The sequence below is a fragment of the Thunnus albacares genome, chromosome 8, assembly GCF_914725855.1.
Source record: "Thunnus albacares chromosome 8, fThuAlb1.1, whole genome shotgun sequence".
In the NCBI taxonomy this organism is placed as follows: Eukaryota; Metazoa; Chordata; class Actinopteri; order Scombriformes; family Scombridae; genus Thunnus; species Thunnus albacares.
The window spans coordinates 28,063,317-28,080,150 of record NC_058113.1 but is presented as its reverse complement, the minus strand read 5'-3'; the positions used below and the strand labels follow the sequence as shown (position 1 = coordinate 28,080,150).

Sequence of the window (16,834 nt, the reverse complement as noted above, 5' to 3'; positions counted from 1 at the left end):
ACTGCAAACAATAATAATAATATATGTAATTTGTACCCCACTTTTCAGTAAGACTCTTGGTTCATCAATGTTACATTTATGGCAGATTTTGCTTTAGTGTGTTATTTATATTTATTGTATGTTACTGTTTGGGTTTTTAAGTCACAACAGATAGAATGGGAAACAAGTTTACATCATCAATCTTACAATAATCCTTGCTAAGTTTCATATTTATTAAGTTTGCCAACAAAAAACTCTCTTCTCAGTTTTTCATGCAGAGTGTGAGCAGAAATCATAGACCATTAAATCTTGCACTAATAAAAAGGTTGTAAACACGGTTAATGAGTGTATTGTTTTTAATACATTTATTTAACCCTATTTTGTTGTTTTATTTATTTTATGTATTTTTCATTATCTTCATTAGTTTTTAAATTTTTTTCATTTATTTATTTAATTTCCCCTCTATTTCTGATGTGTTGTTTGTGTACCTCCTTGGCATCTTGTTCCCAAGAATGTACCTCATGTTCATTCATGTACTCAAAAAAGTGAAAACAACAACAAACTAAGACTCTTGGTTGACTGTTTTAAGTCAAGAAAAACAGTCTGTACTCACATGAAAGGAATATCTAAACTGTTTTTCCATCATGTTTTTAAAGGAGTCTTGATCAATGATTTCCATCTACTAACTTTATATTAACATGAAAAGTGTTTTTAAAAAGTTCTGTGTGATCGTATTTCCAATTTAAACTAATGACCAGTGTTGCTAGGCAACGAAACCCAAACAGGTGTACAACTCAGCGTCCAGGCAGTCGACCAAAGAATTTGGTGTAGCAAGTTGTCCAAAGTTTTTCCAGGAAACATTAGAGAAGAGAAGATCATTACTTGGTTGGTTCTGTTGCAGACATAAGCATGTCTGACGGAAATACTTCTTACCAAGTGAAATACACCGATAGTTTTCCAAACATACCGAGGGTAAGTCAACTTTAAGTTGCTAGCCAGCGTTGTCTTACTATGGAGGAAAGGTTTTAGCTAAATAACCTTGTGTCTTTGATAGTTTACACTGTATATTAATGTTTTGTTTTGTTTTGTTTTTTTCTTAAACACCAGGCTGGGAAACTGAGACCTGTAGGTTACGGGACTAAGACCTGCTTACAAGAAGTGCCAGCTGTAAGTCAATATTGTGTGTGTGAGAGTGTGTGTGTGTGTGTGTGTGTGTGTGTGTGTGTGTGTGTGTGTGTGTGCGTGTGTCTAAGTATACAATATCAGTTTTGTCTCTGGATGCATTTGCACAACTGTAAGTATGAATATCATGCGGAGCAGCAGCCAACTCTAAATGCTGAAGCTACATGTCCTCTCTCTCTCTGATGCTGTATACCATATTAAAGGACAGGTTCACAAATTTTCAAGTCTGTCTTAAAACAACAGATCAAATCAAGTGGATATCTGCCACATTTGTCTTTTTAGCATGAAGATCCCCCCTTTAGAGAGTCTATCCCTGAAATGTTCAGGAACATTTCCTGCATGGGTTCATGTGTGAATGGGAGCAGGGATCGATATTCAGGGAAATCTGTGCTGCCAATTTTTTCAGGGAAAATGCCAGTACGGCTGTGATGTGAATGAAAGCAGTAACATTGCAAGGACAAGTATTGTTAAGGATTACGTCTGTCAGATGAAAGATGCTTTCACATAGAGGGAGTGAACAAATCACAAGACTTGACTTGTGAGTGATATAATGTGAGTTGGGCGGTGCTTGGTTTTGGTTTGTTTGCTCTCAACATGGCAAACTTTCTAAATAGTACACTAAAATATATTTCCTGAAACATTTGAGGCAAGAAATAGGCAATGCAGTAACAGAATCTGGATGCATATTTGATCAGGACTGCTTAGTTTCACAGTTTGATCTGAGTTTCATGGATTTCTCCCTCTTCTTCTGTTGATTTTTATGGAGGTTGGCATCCCTAAGTGTTGCATTACCGCCATCTGCTGGACTGTTCCTTGCCCCATCTATTCTGGCATTGCCAGAAAAGGCGCAAGATGGAAATGTTCCTGAAAGTAGCTGCATGTGTGAATAGTGAAAATTGCTAATGGTGCCTGAAAGGTTATTCCAGGGAAACTATGTGTTTTGTTTCCCAGTGTTTTCCTGTTGAGCTGCGGTGGAAGTATAGTAACAAGACTTTGGCACTAAAAAGACTGTAACGTTGAAAGATATCTACTTGATTTGACTCATTGAGAAACTTCATATTAGCTTCAGATAAACATTTGGCTTTGTCAGTTTTGGCCCACTTACATTGTAAGTGCATTATGAAGGGATCTTCTAATGATCAGTATGAACAGGAGGAATGATTATGGCAAAAAAAAAAAGTATTTCATTGTTCATTTGGGCCTGTGACTGTTGTTTTGAGACAGACTTGAACAAATATGAACCCATCCTTTAACAATTTTATCTGTTGTTTTTCAGCCCCCCACCCCACCAGTGGTTAGGAAATTCCGCAACAGCACCCAACCAGAACCGGGCGCTATCAGAGTGCACCAAGGGAAGGCAAATGATCCAGATGTTGCTGGCACTCTCGTTCATGGTGTCAGCATCAAATCTTCCCTCGCTGTGAGTACCATCCATAAACACACACACACACACCGCCCTGTGGGTTAAACGGGTAATAAGGAGGTTTTTTACTACCTCACATTTGGTGAGTTGATATATTTTTGGGTCAGTGTCAATGAATGATTTATTACGCTGCACTGTGATGAGATTAAGGCTGTCAAAACAAAGGATTTACTGAAATTGTGAATAAATATTACCTCATCTTCTGGCATTTTAAGATGCTCCTGAATAATTACTTCATACCTTGATAATACTTCTTTTTTTGCTATAAGCTCATGGATTAATTCGAGAAAAGAAGATTAGCGACAGTGACACTGTAGTATGTTCATTTTGTTTAACCATGTAGTACCTGCTAAAACTCACAGAGGTGAATAAGTTACATTATATATATGGTATTTAGATGCCACACAACCAGAATATGGATATAAATTCTTCAATTTTGCGTGATTCAAACAGGGCGGAGGCATCCTGAGTCCTCCCCAAAACACCTTGTTCCAACAGAAGTTGCAGGAGCTCAGTGAAGCGGTTTACGCCTCCAGACAAAAAGCACCTCTGGGCAGGTCACATGACCAGCATACTGGACTTCCCACCTGGTATAATGACGAAACAACGTTTGGTGTTAAAACAGTAAAAGGTACAGTATGTGCGACGTCAAATAAAGTCAAAAAGAGTCTGGTAAGGCATAAGTGCTGTAACGTGAACATGCAAATATTTATCATCTCCTATCAAGTCTCCCAAAATGTGCGGATTTTTTTAAATTTTGTGTTATAATTAATTAAAGTAAGGATAAGAATCGTTTACTGAAGTGATGACCTTCTTTTTTGTTCAGGTTCGGGTGTAAGTGAGATTATTAACCCTTCAAAAACAGCAGAGGAGTTGGAGATGGAAGCCCAGGAGGGACACAAGGCTTATATCCGTAGCCACAATGCCTATTTTGTTGGTAGGACCTGGAAATGTGTCTGAAATATAACCTAAAAGCAAAATTAAGTTTTCTTAATTTTCTTTTCATTATTTCATATTTGAAAGTCAGATTTATCAATCTATTTGTTGATTTTTGTCGATCACGTCGCCGTGCTCTACTCCAGGTGAGCAAGTTGACAGGAAGTATGACTGGAGTCACTGCAGTAGAGACAGCAGGTTTGGGAACCTCACGCCTCATTTCAACGACGGCCGCAATCTTAGCAAAACTCTCCGCTGGCTGGGGGAGTCACAGAAGTAAGCAATGAAAAATTAACACTAATTTCCATAACACTGTGTATCCATTTAGTGTATATCTAATTTTAGAGAAAATAAATCCCACCTGACCTCGCTCTCATATTATTTTTGCCTTAGGTTTTACAATCCAAAGCCTGTTTGGAGGAGATCTAATGACTTCAGGGAAAAGACGGCGCCACCAATTGGCAGACTGAACCGCGCGTTAGTTTCTGTCGCACATCTTCTGGCTGATTCTGTTAACTCTGACAATTATACTTTATTAACTAATGTTTAACTTCATTTTGTCATTAATCTCATTCATTTCAGGAAAGGAAATAGCTTGAAAGTTTCGCCGGATCACACTTTTGGAATTCTCTTGCCGCCAGATGAATTTGGTAAAGTTTATTAGTTTATCTACACATTTTCTTTTCCTGGGCTTCATATTTGAACATGTGTTAGCAGATAGCATGTGCCCTGAAAAAAAAACAAAAAAACAAGACACACATGATGTTTCGCCTGCTTCCCTCACAGGTGTTGGAGGTGTAATGAACTCCATGGAGCCAGGCAGGTACACGAGAGGCCGGGACCAGCAGCGCAGTCTGGTCAACGCGGTGCGACACCGACTCAAGAAGGTCAACTTCCAAAACTTCTCCTCCCTGCTGCAGGCGTTCAGGCATTATGACAAGGTACGACTGGACAGGCAGGGTGACACTTTTACACAATGTTGGTGACCTGCACTATTAATTTGTTGACTTTTTAACTAAAGTAATCTGAAAAAGTCCAGTGGTACTTTATTCAGCGTAACACATACAACAATTCATCTTTTCACATGATCAAAGACACCAAGTTATGTCAATGTATGGTGTATGGTTACGATATTGATAAGTGAGTTTGTAAAGTAAATAATGCCACTACAGTACAATTCTCCTGTTGCAGTTTAACACTTGTGAGAACATACTGTAGTTGTTGAGTCTTTTCACCAATATAAGGCACCACAAATAACAAATAGTGACATAGTGAATTTGTGTGTGATTTTGTATGTATATCTGTTTATGTAAATCACTAGAAAGGCAAAGGAATGATAGACAAAGAGGACCTGCAGGAGGTGTGCCGTGAGTTTCATCTGGACGTGAGCGGACCGGTCCTGGATGAGCTGATAGATTACTGCGACACAGATAAGGACGGATTAATCAACTTCTTGGAGTTTGCTAACTTCCTCAACTGGAAGGACAAGATGCCCATCAACAGTGAAGAGCAACGCATCCTCACGAATAGTCAGTTCAATGTATTTACTAAATTGCTGTTCGCTATTATTATTTTAATCTCAAAGCATGCTTTTCTAGGACATTTCTAGTTCTGCTTCAAATTAATGTGGCTCAGTCGAGGCTGCTTTTATACTTCTGCATCAGGGTGAAGCAGAGGCTACATACGGAGGCCTAGTTTCTGGAACATTTTCTGTTTTTGTCGTCTCCTGCAGAGCGCCAGACCGGCACGGCACCAGCCAACACAGAGACGAAGCCTTCGTCAGAATCAGCGCAGCTTCTTGCTTCTAGGGCTTTGATTGAGCCTGAGGACCTGGAGCCTGTGGAGCCAGGCAGCTCACTGAAAACTGTGCGGACCCTGAGACAACCCAGGGCAGCCCCAGACCACTTCATCACCTCCTCTTCCCTCATTGGGGCTGTCGGTGGTGGTCCGTTCACATCGAGTAAGTCAGAGGCAGAAGTTTGTTGTGACAAGGATGTTTTTAGTTTCCATTTAACCATGTGACTTTTTGCCTGCCTGTTTAAAACCCAACAGCTGGGATTTGTGGGTGACAACATTGTATGTTTGGAGCCAGAATGTGCACAGTTCAGTAAAGAGGCAAAGCAGGTGAATCAAGTGTAAAATGACATTCTGGTAATAAGGAAAGTCAGTCATTGTCATCGCCAATTAGCAACGTGTTGACACTCCTCCTTACCCGCAAATGACTTTCTAATGACACAATCATGCAACAGTTGAAATCACTGTAGTGAGAGACATGAAATAAATTAACTTTTTAATTATTATATATTATAATTATTAATTCTTGCAGAAAAAAAGACTTTATTCCTACAGTACTAAGACGGCCATTAGTCTCAGCGTCTTGTGTTATGAGTCATATTCATTAAAACGTGCTTGAATTTCCTCTGCAGCGCAACATTTTTTAGTGAGGACATAATCTCTACATAAAGCTTTATGAGTGCTTATTTAACTTCTGTTCTCTCTCTTTCCATAGGCAGCCGCGCCTTCGGGATCCCGTCCGTGCGCTCTGACCTCCCAGCTCCACGCATCAAGAGAGTCAGCGACCCTAACAACTACGGTGATACATCCACGGCTGCAGATCTTCTGCATCCATCAGTTCACACCCTCCGAGGTGTTCACGAGCAACACTTCTTCTGTCCTCGCACCAAGAAAGAGGTACGCACAACAACACAAACCTCACCTTAAATTTCATGTGTTTTCTTTGTTGGGCATCTGTTTCTTGAAATACCATATATTTCAGTGTGGTTTAATACTTTTCTTTATATTTACTTTTCAAAATAAAGTTGATTGAACTTGCTTTTCCACCACCAGCCTGTTTCATATTATTTGATTCTTTGTTCAGATTAGAATCTGTCATTATAATCTCCTGCTGCTGTAGTGTGGCTTCGCTGCAGATAGATAAAATAAACAAATAGAAGTAAAAGAGACAGTTATTACATGACCATGTTTGGGAGAAACAGAGTTTTTTTTTTTGCATCTCCTTCCGTTCTCAGATAGCAGAGATCTTCAGGAATGTGGATGTGAATATTTCCGAAGAGACGTTCGAGGAAGCGTGGAAGCTGGCGTCAATGAGGCATCCAACCGGGGAGGTTTGTGTCGAGGTTTTCCGGAACATACTCAAAGAAATAAAGGCAGTGTTGTAGAAAAATGGTGTTTTACCGGCACGGTGCTTCCTCATCAGTAAATATTTCAGGTGGAAATGTTGTTGCTCCAAATGGTTTTAGTTTGATGGGAGTGCATTTTTTTACATCATGAAGAGTGACTCAGCTTAAAAGGTCTGAGAATGATCTCAATCCATAAAAGAGGTATGTTCATCTCAAGTACAAGTTTTAGTAGTGAAGTTAAAGTTTTCACATGATAATCATGATGTGAAAATCTGAGTTTCTCACTATCATTCTCAGTAGCTTAGTTAAGTAAAGCAGTTTGTAAAGTGCAAAAAAAAAAGACATTTTTAATGCAAAACACAATGTTTTTTACACTTTGTCTCTGCAAGTGGGACACCTGTTTTGATACATCTGGAGCAATGAAAAACACTTTTTATTTGTCATTATATTGTTGTTCATATAAATGTATCAGCTACTGGGGATATGAATAAACAAATTCAGTACTCAGCTTGAGTTTTGCTTTCTTGGAAATGATTCTTGAGTTAATCTGTATGAACATCCAAGAAATGTTAAATTTTAATTTTCTTCTGTGCCACTATTGAGAACCATGTCCTATGCACATGATCAATTCATTTTGTGCTATCACATACTTAAAGGTAAATGTTTCCAAATGTGTCAGGCTATTATTATTATACATTGTTGCGTTATCATGATTTTGGTTATAAATCTGTTTTACAATAAATATACACTCCATAAAACACATCTTAACACCTTTTTTTATGTTATGTGGAGCGCGGCAGGTTGACCCAAATGCAGGAGACTGTAGGAAGAGTAAGGTTGAAAAATATCACCTTTATTCAGTCTCAAGTGCAGGCAAAGAACAACTGAACAGAACTGAACAAACAGCAGAACAAAGGATCCAACAAGACTGGACTGGAAACCAGGACCTCAATACAAACTGAACCAATGAAACAACAAGGAACAGGTGGTAAGACACAAGGGCAGGCTGGGAGCTGATTGGCTGGGAAGACACAGAGAGCGGGGCAGGGCTAACGAGACTGATGGAGGGCAGGTGTGGAGGGAGAAACAGGCTGGGGATAAAAAAGACAAAACACAAAAGGCGATAGCTGCTCTGGGCTGAGGACAAATCAAAAATACAGCTTCATTAATGAGTAAAATAAAAGTCTACAATATAATTGCACACAATCCTCTGAATATATGAACGTCATGAATCAAACTGTCTCAGAATTACATAAATATGACTTAAAGTGCAAAAGTCATACTGAGCAAATAAACTTTACATTGTTAGTCTAGAAACCTTTAACATAAAGACTAGAAACATAAATTGCTGTCGACATAAACATGAACCAATAAATCTGTCAAGTGGTTGGCCTGCACATTAAGGCTGCAACTGATGATCTGAGTTTCAGTTCACTTTTGCACTTAGTTTCTATGAGAGTCAATGAAGCAAGCAGCAGTATCTCAAGTGGTCCTTAAACATAACTCGCAACCTCTTAGCTGTTCTTCTCCCCCTCAGTCCAGTCTGAACAAACAGGGAAAAAGTCTGAGGGCATCTGGTGGACTGGTGGAGGGACATAGAGCCACAACATTTTAAACATCAGACTAATGTATTTCGTCATATAAACCTTAATCTGAGCATCCTCTGGAGCTATTTCTTGGATTGAAGGCTATTTCGAAGGGCTGCTCTTTCTGTTATTTCATGAATTTACTTGAAGCCAGTTAGCAGTTAGAGGGTTACATGAACAGACATACTGTACCTGATACACATTTTTCAATATTTGCACTGCTGAGAGTCGTTCAAGCTGCGCCTCCATCGCTGGGTAAACAACTTGTTTGATGTAGTAATATTTACAGTATTAGAAACAACCATTAACACACCATGGAGCACGTTTTATAACAATAAATCAACTTTGCCTTAAAAAAAGAGGACACAACTGTCAGTACGGGTTCATTTTGAGATGCAAACCAACCTTCTTCTGAAATGAACCAGGTTCTCTGCATGCTGGGGAGCTCAAAAATACTTAATTGTATTGATAAATGCATATTAATAATAATGTGCTTTTCTGAGTTTTGGTTTTATTTTATGTCCCTGTGCTACAAGCAACATTTTAAAAACATTTTGAAGGCTTTTGTATGTAATTGCTCTCGCTTACATTTTCATTAGTCATAATATTAATAGCGTCTCAAATTCAGAGATAAACATGTCAGCAAACAAAAGAAGTTGTTTCCCCCTGTTATATATCTGTTTATAGAGAATCAGTTTCTATATTAAAATGAAAAACAGAATTTCTTTCGTAGCGACAGCTCATTTATTTTGTCAATATTTCATCTTTTCTTTGTTGGAGACAACATGTCATCTTTTGTTGATACACCGAGCTGCTGAGATACAGAGACAGAGTTAAATCTTTAATTGATTGCTTTGGACTTAACAATAACAGCCTGTGTTTCTCTGCTGGTAAAAGACTTGAATAAATACTGAGACGTATGTTCTCTGTACCTTATCGTCTGTTCTGTCAGAGTATTAGATTTGATTTCCAGGCGTATTTATCTTTTTAATTCTATTAATCAATCTTAAAATGAGAGTCTGACAGTGACAGCGCAATTAATTTATGGTTTCTTGGAATAAGGAATTGTTTGCAATCAGTTTCGGTAACCAGATTAATGAAACAGGTTGGCACGCAGCGTTGACTGATCCACATGTCAGAAAATTACAAAACAGTAAAAAAAAAAAAAAAAAAAAAACCTAATAAAAAAACCATTAGCTTTTTTTTTATATTCACCACTTGTTTTTGTTTTCTTGTTAATTTCCATTAAACTGAGTGATGCACAGGCGTGGCTAATTGTTTAATGTGCTCTCACCATAACCCATGAGCATATTGACATGTGCTAAGCTAACCGCACTCATTTAATCTCATTACGAGTCTGCGAGATGCTCCACTGGAACCAAAAAAACCCCCCCCCACGCAAACTTCCACAGACCGCATATTACTATGCAGGAAAAAAAAAATTAGAATAATCCTCGGCATATTTCATTACGCATGAATAAGCGGCCGCTAATGACAGAATCCTCTGTTTGTCAGATATGTTGTCAACATTAATAATATTGCAGAGAGCTTTAACAGAATGGGATGACACGCGGCATTCATGAGCCTGTGATGTCTTTGACGACTGACATGTTTCTGGCAACGACCGCAGGCTGCGTTTGAGTTACTTTGTCTGGTGGGGGAATTTTCTGCTAGAATTTGTCACTCTTGCTCGCAGCGATGCTTTACAACTATTTTTCACTTGGTGTAGGAATCGTGTTGTGATCTCTTGTACTTGCAGTCAACTACGTCGCCGACAACCATGTAGCAGAACATACGCCCCCCTTCCTGCTCGCTATGGAAAATGGATTACTTTGTTGCCTGTTGGTTGTTGTCAGAAGTACCAGAACACTAATATATTTGGTTTCTTCTTATATGTTTCATGAATCACATGTGGAAAATACAGTTATGGAATATAAGGACTTCACCTTTAATGCTAATGAAGAGCTACGTTAGCCTGTTCATGTTAGAAGAGTTAGGGACTGTAGAGAAAGTATTTGTAGGTGCGCCACCTTCCTAACGGGGTGTTCACACTACGAGCGACAAAGCTACAAAACAGCAATTATCTTTAATAGCTAGTGAATATGATTTAGTATTATTAAATAACACACTACCACAGGTAGCCATTGTGTGTTTAAAAATGTACGTTACATACCAGGTACTCCCACAACAGCTGCCACCCTCTGCCAAGATGCATTTTTTTTTTTGTTAGTGTCACAGTAAATTAAAAGGGTTAAATAACAGGGAACTGGCTAATGACAAGAATCAGTTTTTCTTCCATTCTTCTTTTAGATGGAACGTAACAGGAATTGTGCGGAGAGAGAAGGAGAGTGGAAATGGTGAAACAAAGACATATGATTGACGTTGGTTGATGCTTCACTGCGTCGTTGGAGCGCTGAAAAAAAGTTGAGGCCAGGTCATATTTGATTTGTAGCGCATCACGCAGCGACAAGTGTCGGGTGTCAGTTTGTACTTTAATACATTTATATTATTTTGACATGTTGTGGAGAGAGTTAAGACGGTTTGACTAAAACATCCATGACACTGGTGCTTTTTTAAAAATTTTTTTACATGTCCAAGTCCCTTTGCTTGTCATCACTGCTATGTCAGAAACACATACTGTTGCTGTAGTGGAGATGAGTATTAATTGTAAGACTGTGTAAATCAAAGGATCAACAGTACAATTTGATACGGTTATCAAGCAGTTTATTCATATGAGGTATCGGTTTAACAGGTATCAAGAGTTCATCGTCACTTTGGAAATTGTGATTTGCCAAAAAAAAAACAAAAAAACTTAACTCTAGGTCCACTTAGTAGCTTTACTGTGACTTTCAGCCATGATGGAGGTGTTCAGTTGTCATAGAGATGGCTCAGTTGTCGTCATGTGACCTACAGTAGATGTGGAGGTTTGGTCCCATATATGAACGCCTGTTGTCATGTGATCAAATACTTTATGTTATGTAATAACCACTGATGAAAGTCCATCCACTGAGGAAGACCATGAGACGCAGCTGAAAGCCTAAAAAAAGCTAGTGAGTGGAATGAGATAAGATTTTTTTTTTTTGTCAAAACACTCAACCCAGACTTGTAGCATATTTTAACAATATTAATTATATACATTAATATTTTTTAAATTTTCCTCCAATGACTTCTGTTCATATGTTTAAGCTGATTGTGTTCTGCAGGTGGATCAGATCAGAGGAGCGGTACAGTAAGTGACTTTCTGGGAACTGTGTAAAATCACTGGAAGAGTGTTTCAAAGGCATACGAGGGTCAAAGGAGGATGTTCAAGTAGGGTCATGTATATATATATAAAGTTCTGAGGTCATCTGCAAAGTGTCCCTGCTGTGGTTCAGTTTCATGTGATCCAGATGGACAGTTCTTTAATCTGCTGCTTGCTTTGTCTGTTGTCCAGTTGAAGGCTGTCCTTCATTCAGTCACTATCAATCAATCACTAGTCCGTTGACGTGTCCTGATGACCTTGCAGCATTGAGTCAAATCACTCAAACAGTTTCCAGTGCCAGTGCCAGACGGTGGTGACTGTCCAATCGGGAGAGGCTCCGGTCGTCAGCTCTCGGTGGAATCTGGGAGGAAGGAGGCATACGTGATTTTAACAGGAACTAAGATAATTCACTCTTGTTTTAAAACATGAACATCCGGTTCCAGGACAATTTAACAGGAAATAAAACCATCCAACCAACAGGAGTGACTAAAAGCTGCGTGACTATGTCGATCTCAGGACACTGAAATTAAACAGTCAGCATCTTAAACCTCAAGGCCAACGGGACGCCCCGTCATGTTCTCTGTTAACTGTCATGACAGTTATTTCTCTTTTTTTTAAGAAGTAAAATGTGAGTTTTGCAGAGCAGCATCCTAAAACTCTTCTTAGTCCTTGGGGGGGAAAAGGCGGATTGACTTACACTGACATTCAAACAAAGTTCTGTTTCCTGTCTCACCTTGAAAATAATGAGGTGAAAATTCTGAAAAACGGCTTCCTTATCCTGCCAAACTGTCTGTTCGCAAGCCTTTGGGATAACATTTGAAGTGTAACCGGCTTTCTCAGAAGGGATTTAAAGACCTGAAACAATAGGAAAGAGAATCTGGCTAACTAGATAGGTGGGCATTAGGTAGAATAGCCACACCATGTGGTCCAACAACTAACAGGATTACTGACTGGAAATGGAAAGAGGCTTTGACTGTTGCATGCGCCGGGAGTGAAATTATTTCCCCTTTTCTGTTTCAGTGGCAAATCATGTCAGCGGTTCTTTAGACCCAAATCAGAGCAACTGAAGTGATGCACTAACAGAACTGGATTCTTTACTTTTTGGCAAACACTCAACATCCCATTTTAGACGTGAAGTATGTATAACATTGCTGGCTTCATCTATCTAAAGTAATGGCTTTGGCTCATTCAAACGTCGCTATCCGTTGCATCGAGCTTTATTCAGATATGAGGACATTTTACGGAAAGCGCCACAATGCTCGCCTTATATTTGGCACCAGGTGCACAAGCGGGAGAAGAGTGACTGCCGGGAACAGCGGTGAGTCACATACGTATAAAAGGAGGTTGTATAAAAGGGTTTTTTGTTGTAACTGATGCTGCGGCAGCTCGTCTGATGTGCTGCTTTCACTGCACCACCTGTGTGTGTTCTATCAGTATTGTTTCTTGCTTGGTGGTGTTTTTTTTTTTTTTTTGGTTACTTTTCTTCACATCAGCATTTCTATTAATGTTTCTTTTTTTTTTTTTTTAACTAAATGTGTCTCTTTCAACATTTTCCCAGGTGATGCATTAAAATCTCTCATCCCCGTCCGCACATGACACTTGGGAACATTTTTCCGAAATTATAACGTCTGCATCTATTTGAAAAACATTAAACTCACCACCATCAGTTGTTGTGTATCTGTGGCTCCCGACAAAACCCAACAACAACAGACATGCCATATGTTGTCAGGCCTGCATGTAACTTTGAGCTTTTGCCAACATATGATTATGCCTCTAAGTAAATATTTCCACCTTTTAATTGTGATTTAGCATACTCTATATGCAGAAATAAAGCAAACAGAGATTTTGGCAAAGAACATCTGAGCAAATTAATGATCAAAAATGAGCTTTTAGTAAAGAAAAATGTGTGTGGGACTGATTTGCGAGGAGAGATTTGACAGCAATCCATACTTTTAGATGTATGTCATGTTTGTGATGCGCGCAGATGACGAGCTGAGCGCTTACTCATAGACCGCTGTCACTATTTTCTTCTGTGGGCTGCCATCTTCACTGGGGGCCACTTTGAAGATTTTTGTTGCCTCGGGGTCATCGGGGCCTTCGTGTGTCGTCAGGAGCCAAAACCTCATGACAACACTGCAGAACGTTCTACCTGCGAGCAGAAAGAGAAACCAGAGAGCAACCAGTAGCTGAGTTAGCTGGACTGATAGTAATGTTGTATGTATCTACAATCCTCTACAGGTGATGCTCAACTAGTGAAGATTCAGTGGCTTGTTAAAGGACGCCTTAAAAGTGTGATGAAAGGTGTGTTTGTTCGCCTGTGATCACATACGAGACTTTTATACTACTGCTCAAATGGAAAAAGCCAATATGTGTGTGACTAGTAACAGAGAATACAAAACTGCAAGCTGTCTGATGAGGGATACTGTGCTTGGAGACAAAGGATGTGAGTCCACGCTGCAAAAACAGCACAGACAAGTTTATGACCTTTGACTAATAGGATCAAATTGGCAGTAGAGCAATTCAACCAGTTTACTGAAGTTGTTAAAGTCCCCCTAAAGTGATCCAGGTGGGATGTTAATTGCAAATCAAGTGTCCTGTTTTCACTTTCTCACTCAAAGTATTCTCAGTCTGCTCATGTGGATACATGAAAACCGATCCAACAAAAACCTACCGTATTGATCAAAAACAAGAGAGATGTCTTCCGGCAGCACAAATATAATATCATCCACTGACACTGCTAGCTGTTGTCTCTGGTCTTTGGTGAGAGGACGACACTTCTTCTCAATATAATTCACCATCTGAAATGACAAGACAGACATAATCAATACGAAAAACAAGCAATAGCGGTGATTAAACCTTTAACACTGGTCCGTCTCAATTGATTGTTGGACCCTTGCCATGAAGGGTCAAGTTCCAAGGATTTCTTATACTGTTGGGACTGCCAGCTTGCTTTGAATGTAAGGTGACAGCATATTTTTAAGGTTTCAGTTCAATACTCTGCCATTCATTGTACCTGGACTGATTCATTTTCATGTACGTTTTCATATAGTGTGTCAAAGTTCTACACGGTGCTGGCGTCCCACAGGCGGCAGAGTCAGTGATATGCACTTGAACACATCTCTAATTTGTGTGTGTGTGTGTGTGTGTGTGTGTGTGTGTGTGTGTGTGTACAGTGTGATTGTTACCTCCTTGGACACTATCCCCCTCAGCTCCCAGTATCTGCCACTGGACATCATGTTAGAGACATGGACAAAAGCCTGGAATGGACGAAGGAACAACAAGGTGAGTGATGTAAGTGCCTCGAGTCATTGTTTCTATTCCTGTCGATACAAAGGTGTTTGTAAGCTGCGCTGGTCGTGTTCACTGTGATGTCTTGTGTTCAAACCAGGCTGAGAACCTTTGTCTTAAACCAGCAAAAATCTAATACACAATGTTAAATTTCCCTCAAGCCTTTTAGCCTTAAAAAAAAAAAGTTATATCCTGCTGTTCAAACTATAGTTTTGACAGTAGAAAAAAACAGGGGCCATTTAGTAACAGTTTTGCAGCTTGAGTTTGCCTTGTTGTCGTGTAATTATACAAGTTCAAATTTCCATTTTTTCCAAACACTAAAGACTTAAACTGCGGCTTTTCAGACAAAATGCTCAGAGAAAAATGGAAATTTGAACATTTACAATTCAAAACAGCTGGACAAAGTCCATCAGCTGATGAGGTGCAGCTACTAAACGGACCTTGAGGTGAGACTGTTTTTGCAACAGAAGTCATTTAGTCTGATACTGACAAAAATTAATACACTTAAACGGTATTTTCTGAGTTGTAAAAGCTGCAGTCTCTGACAACTATCTGTTGATTAATTTGCAGATTTACTGATTAATCGTTTGGTCCATAAACTGCCAGAAAGATGAGAATAATGCTCGACACAAGTTCCCAAACTCCAAGGTGAAGTCTTAAATGTCTTATTTTATCTAAACAACAGCCCAAACTCCAGTATAAAGTAATAAAACAGAGAAAATCAGGAACATTTTTTGACATTTTCTCTTGGAAATATTACCCTAGCCATTCATCAAATGTCAAAATAGTTGCAAACAAATATTCTGTCCATCAACTATTGGTTAATCATCATTTAACCAATCAATTAAGCTCACATACATACATACTGTAATACCTCCCCTCAAGCTTTTCAACTGCTTTATCTCATATTTGACCTCTATGAAGCCCCTTGTGGCCATATCAAATCCTCATTTTTAGTGTCCATGGTCACATAAAAGGAGAACATAGAAGGTGATGTTTTGGAAATATGAGGCCCTTTATCATCCACATTTGAAACGGCTCTTCTTCTTCTACTGCATTTATTACCACAGTAGCAGTAAGTAGAAGACCTCATGCGCCAGTGTTTACCTGCTTTACTCCTCTGTCAAACTCCGAAGAGATGATGTCTACCTCAAACCACAGCAGAACGACCCACATGATGGCTTTGCACCGGATCCATGTGATAGGATCCGGTGAGCCGACCACAGAGATAGCGGGCTGACCGCCGGGGCTCTCCGGCGGCGGGCCGTCGGCTCCGGGCTGTGAGCTGAACAGTCTGTGTTTCTGACCGGCGAACTCGACATCCCGCCTGCACAACCTCCGGCCCTGTGCTCCAAGCTCCCCGCTGAAGGGACGCTCAGGACGTATACACACCCCCGTCCTCAACCGGTGCACGGCGGCCGGTTGCCTGCTGCAGGTCGGGCCTCTCTTCCAGGCGTAGACCCCGGGTGTGCAGGCAACGAGCCCGCCGAGCTCCCGGCCTGCAGCGAGGCTGGTGATCCGCTGCATCATAGCGGGGAGCATGCAGCGTTACCGGCTGCGACTGAACGGAGGACCGACGCCGAAACAGCCTCCATTATCAAAACAACTGTCTTTGGTAACCTTATGCAACTCACCCCATGCTGTACCCATAATCCTCATGGTGTACACACATGACTGCTGCCTTCAAGTGCAGTTGGAAATTTAACAATCAGGCTCAAGGATCGTCTTAATAACTCTTCACTTTTCCCTCCAGCAGAGTAGGGGAAGTGTTTTGCTGGATCTGCTGCTGTGTTTAAGAAAAAATAAATAAACAAATTAACCCCTTAATATACAGTTCTCCATATTTTTTTTCCCTCCTAAGCAGCTTTAAGGTTGTAAAAATCATCTTATCCCACCCTGTGTGACAGTTTATATTCTGTAATTCCACTAATACACTTTATTCAAATCCCAGACTAAATGTTTTTAAGGCTGCAGCATTCTTTCAAATGGAAGTATTATTAATGTCCAATTTTAATGTAGCAGTTTACACATTTTCTCCAAAATTCAGCCTGACATGTTT

At 39.8% G+C, this 16,834-nt stretch overlaps 2 protein-coding genes across 2 annotated transcripts; one reads left to right on the top strand and one right to left on the bottom strand.

Annotated features, from left to right (window-relative positions):
- The first annotated feature begins 720 nt into the window (after window positions 1-720).
- efhb (EF-hand domain family, member B) lies at window positions 721-7,168 on the top strand. Its single transcript, XM_044359854.1, has 13 exons — window positions 721-951; window positions 1,087-1,146; window positions 2,438-2,581; window positions 3,038-3,215; window positions 3,411-3,521; window positions 3,667-3,796; window positions 3,914-3,997; window positions 4,103-4,170; window positions 4,307-4,461; window positions 4,842-5,049; window positions 5,253-5,480; window positions 6,030-6,211; window positions 6,550-7,168. Exons 1-13 carry the CDS (start codon window positions 889-891, stop codon window positions 6,697-6,699), a joined length of 1,761 nt encoding a protein of 586 aa, XP_044215789.1. The 5' UTR covers window positions 721-888; the 3' UTR covers window positions 6,700-7,168.
- A 3,785-nt stretch (window positions 7,169-10,953) lies between these two features.
- si:dkey-82o10.4 (uncharacterized protein LOC797793 homolog) lies at window positions 10,954-16,440 on the bottom strand. The gene is made up of 5 exons (XM_044359861.1): window positions 15,883-16,440; window positions 14,673-14,744; window positions 14,159-14,285; window positions 13,492-13,636; window positions 10,954-11,848 (listed from the first exon to the last, which is right to left on the bottom strand). The coding sequence occupies exons 1-5, from the start codon at window positions 16,315-16,317 to the stop codon at window positions 11,764-11,766; spliced, it is 864 nt and encodes a 287-aa protein (XP_044215796.1). The 5' UTR covers window positions 16,318-16,440; the 3' UTR covers window positions 10,954-11,763.
- Between the last annotated feature and the right edge of the window lie 394 nt (window positions 16,441-16,834).

What these genes read in the sequence shown, in the direction of transcription:
- efhb (XM_044359854.1), top strand. Translation starts at nt 889, where the DNA reads ATGTCTGACGGAAATACTTCTTACCAAGTGAAATACACCGATAGTTTT. An exon ending in CGTTCAGGCATTATGACAAG is followed by an intron (nt 4,462 to 4,841) that starts GTACGACTGGAC and finishes GTAAATCACTAG; the next exon opens with AAAGGCAAAGGAATGATAGA. An exon ending in GCAACGCATCCTCACGAATA is followed by an intron (nt 5,050 to 5,252) that starts GTCAGTTCAATG and finishes CGTCTCCTGCAG; the next exon opens with AGCGCCAGACCGGCACGGCA.
- si:dkey-82o10.4 (XM_044359861.1), bottom strand. Translation starts at nt 16,317, where the DNA reads ATGCTCCCCGCTATGATGCAGCGGATCACCAGCCTCGCTGCAGGCCGG. An exon ending in TTGACAGAGGAGTAAAGCAG is followed by an intron (nt 14,745 to 15,882) that starts GTAAACACTGGC and finishes CGTCCATTCCAG; the next exon opens with GCTTTTGTCCATGTCTCTAA. An exon ending in ATAGTGACAGCGGTCTATGA is followed by an intron (nt 11,849 to 13,491) that starts GTAAGCGCTCAG and finishes CCTTCCTCCCAG; the next exon opens with ATTCCACCGAGAGCTGACGA.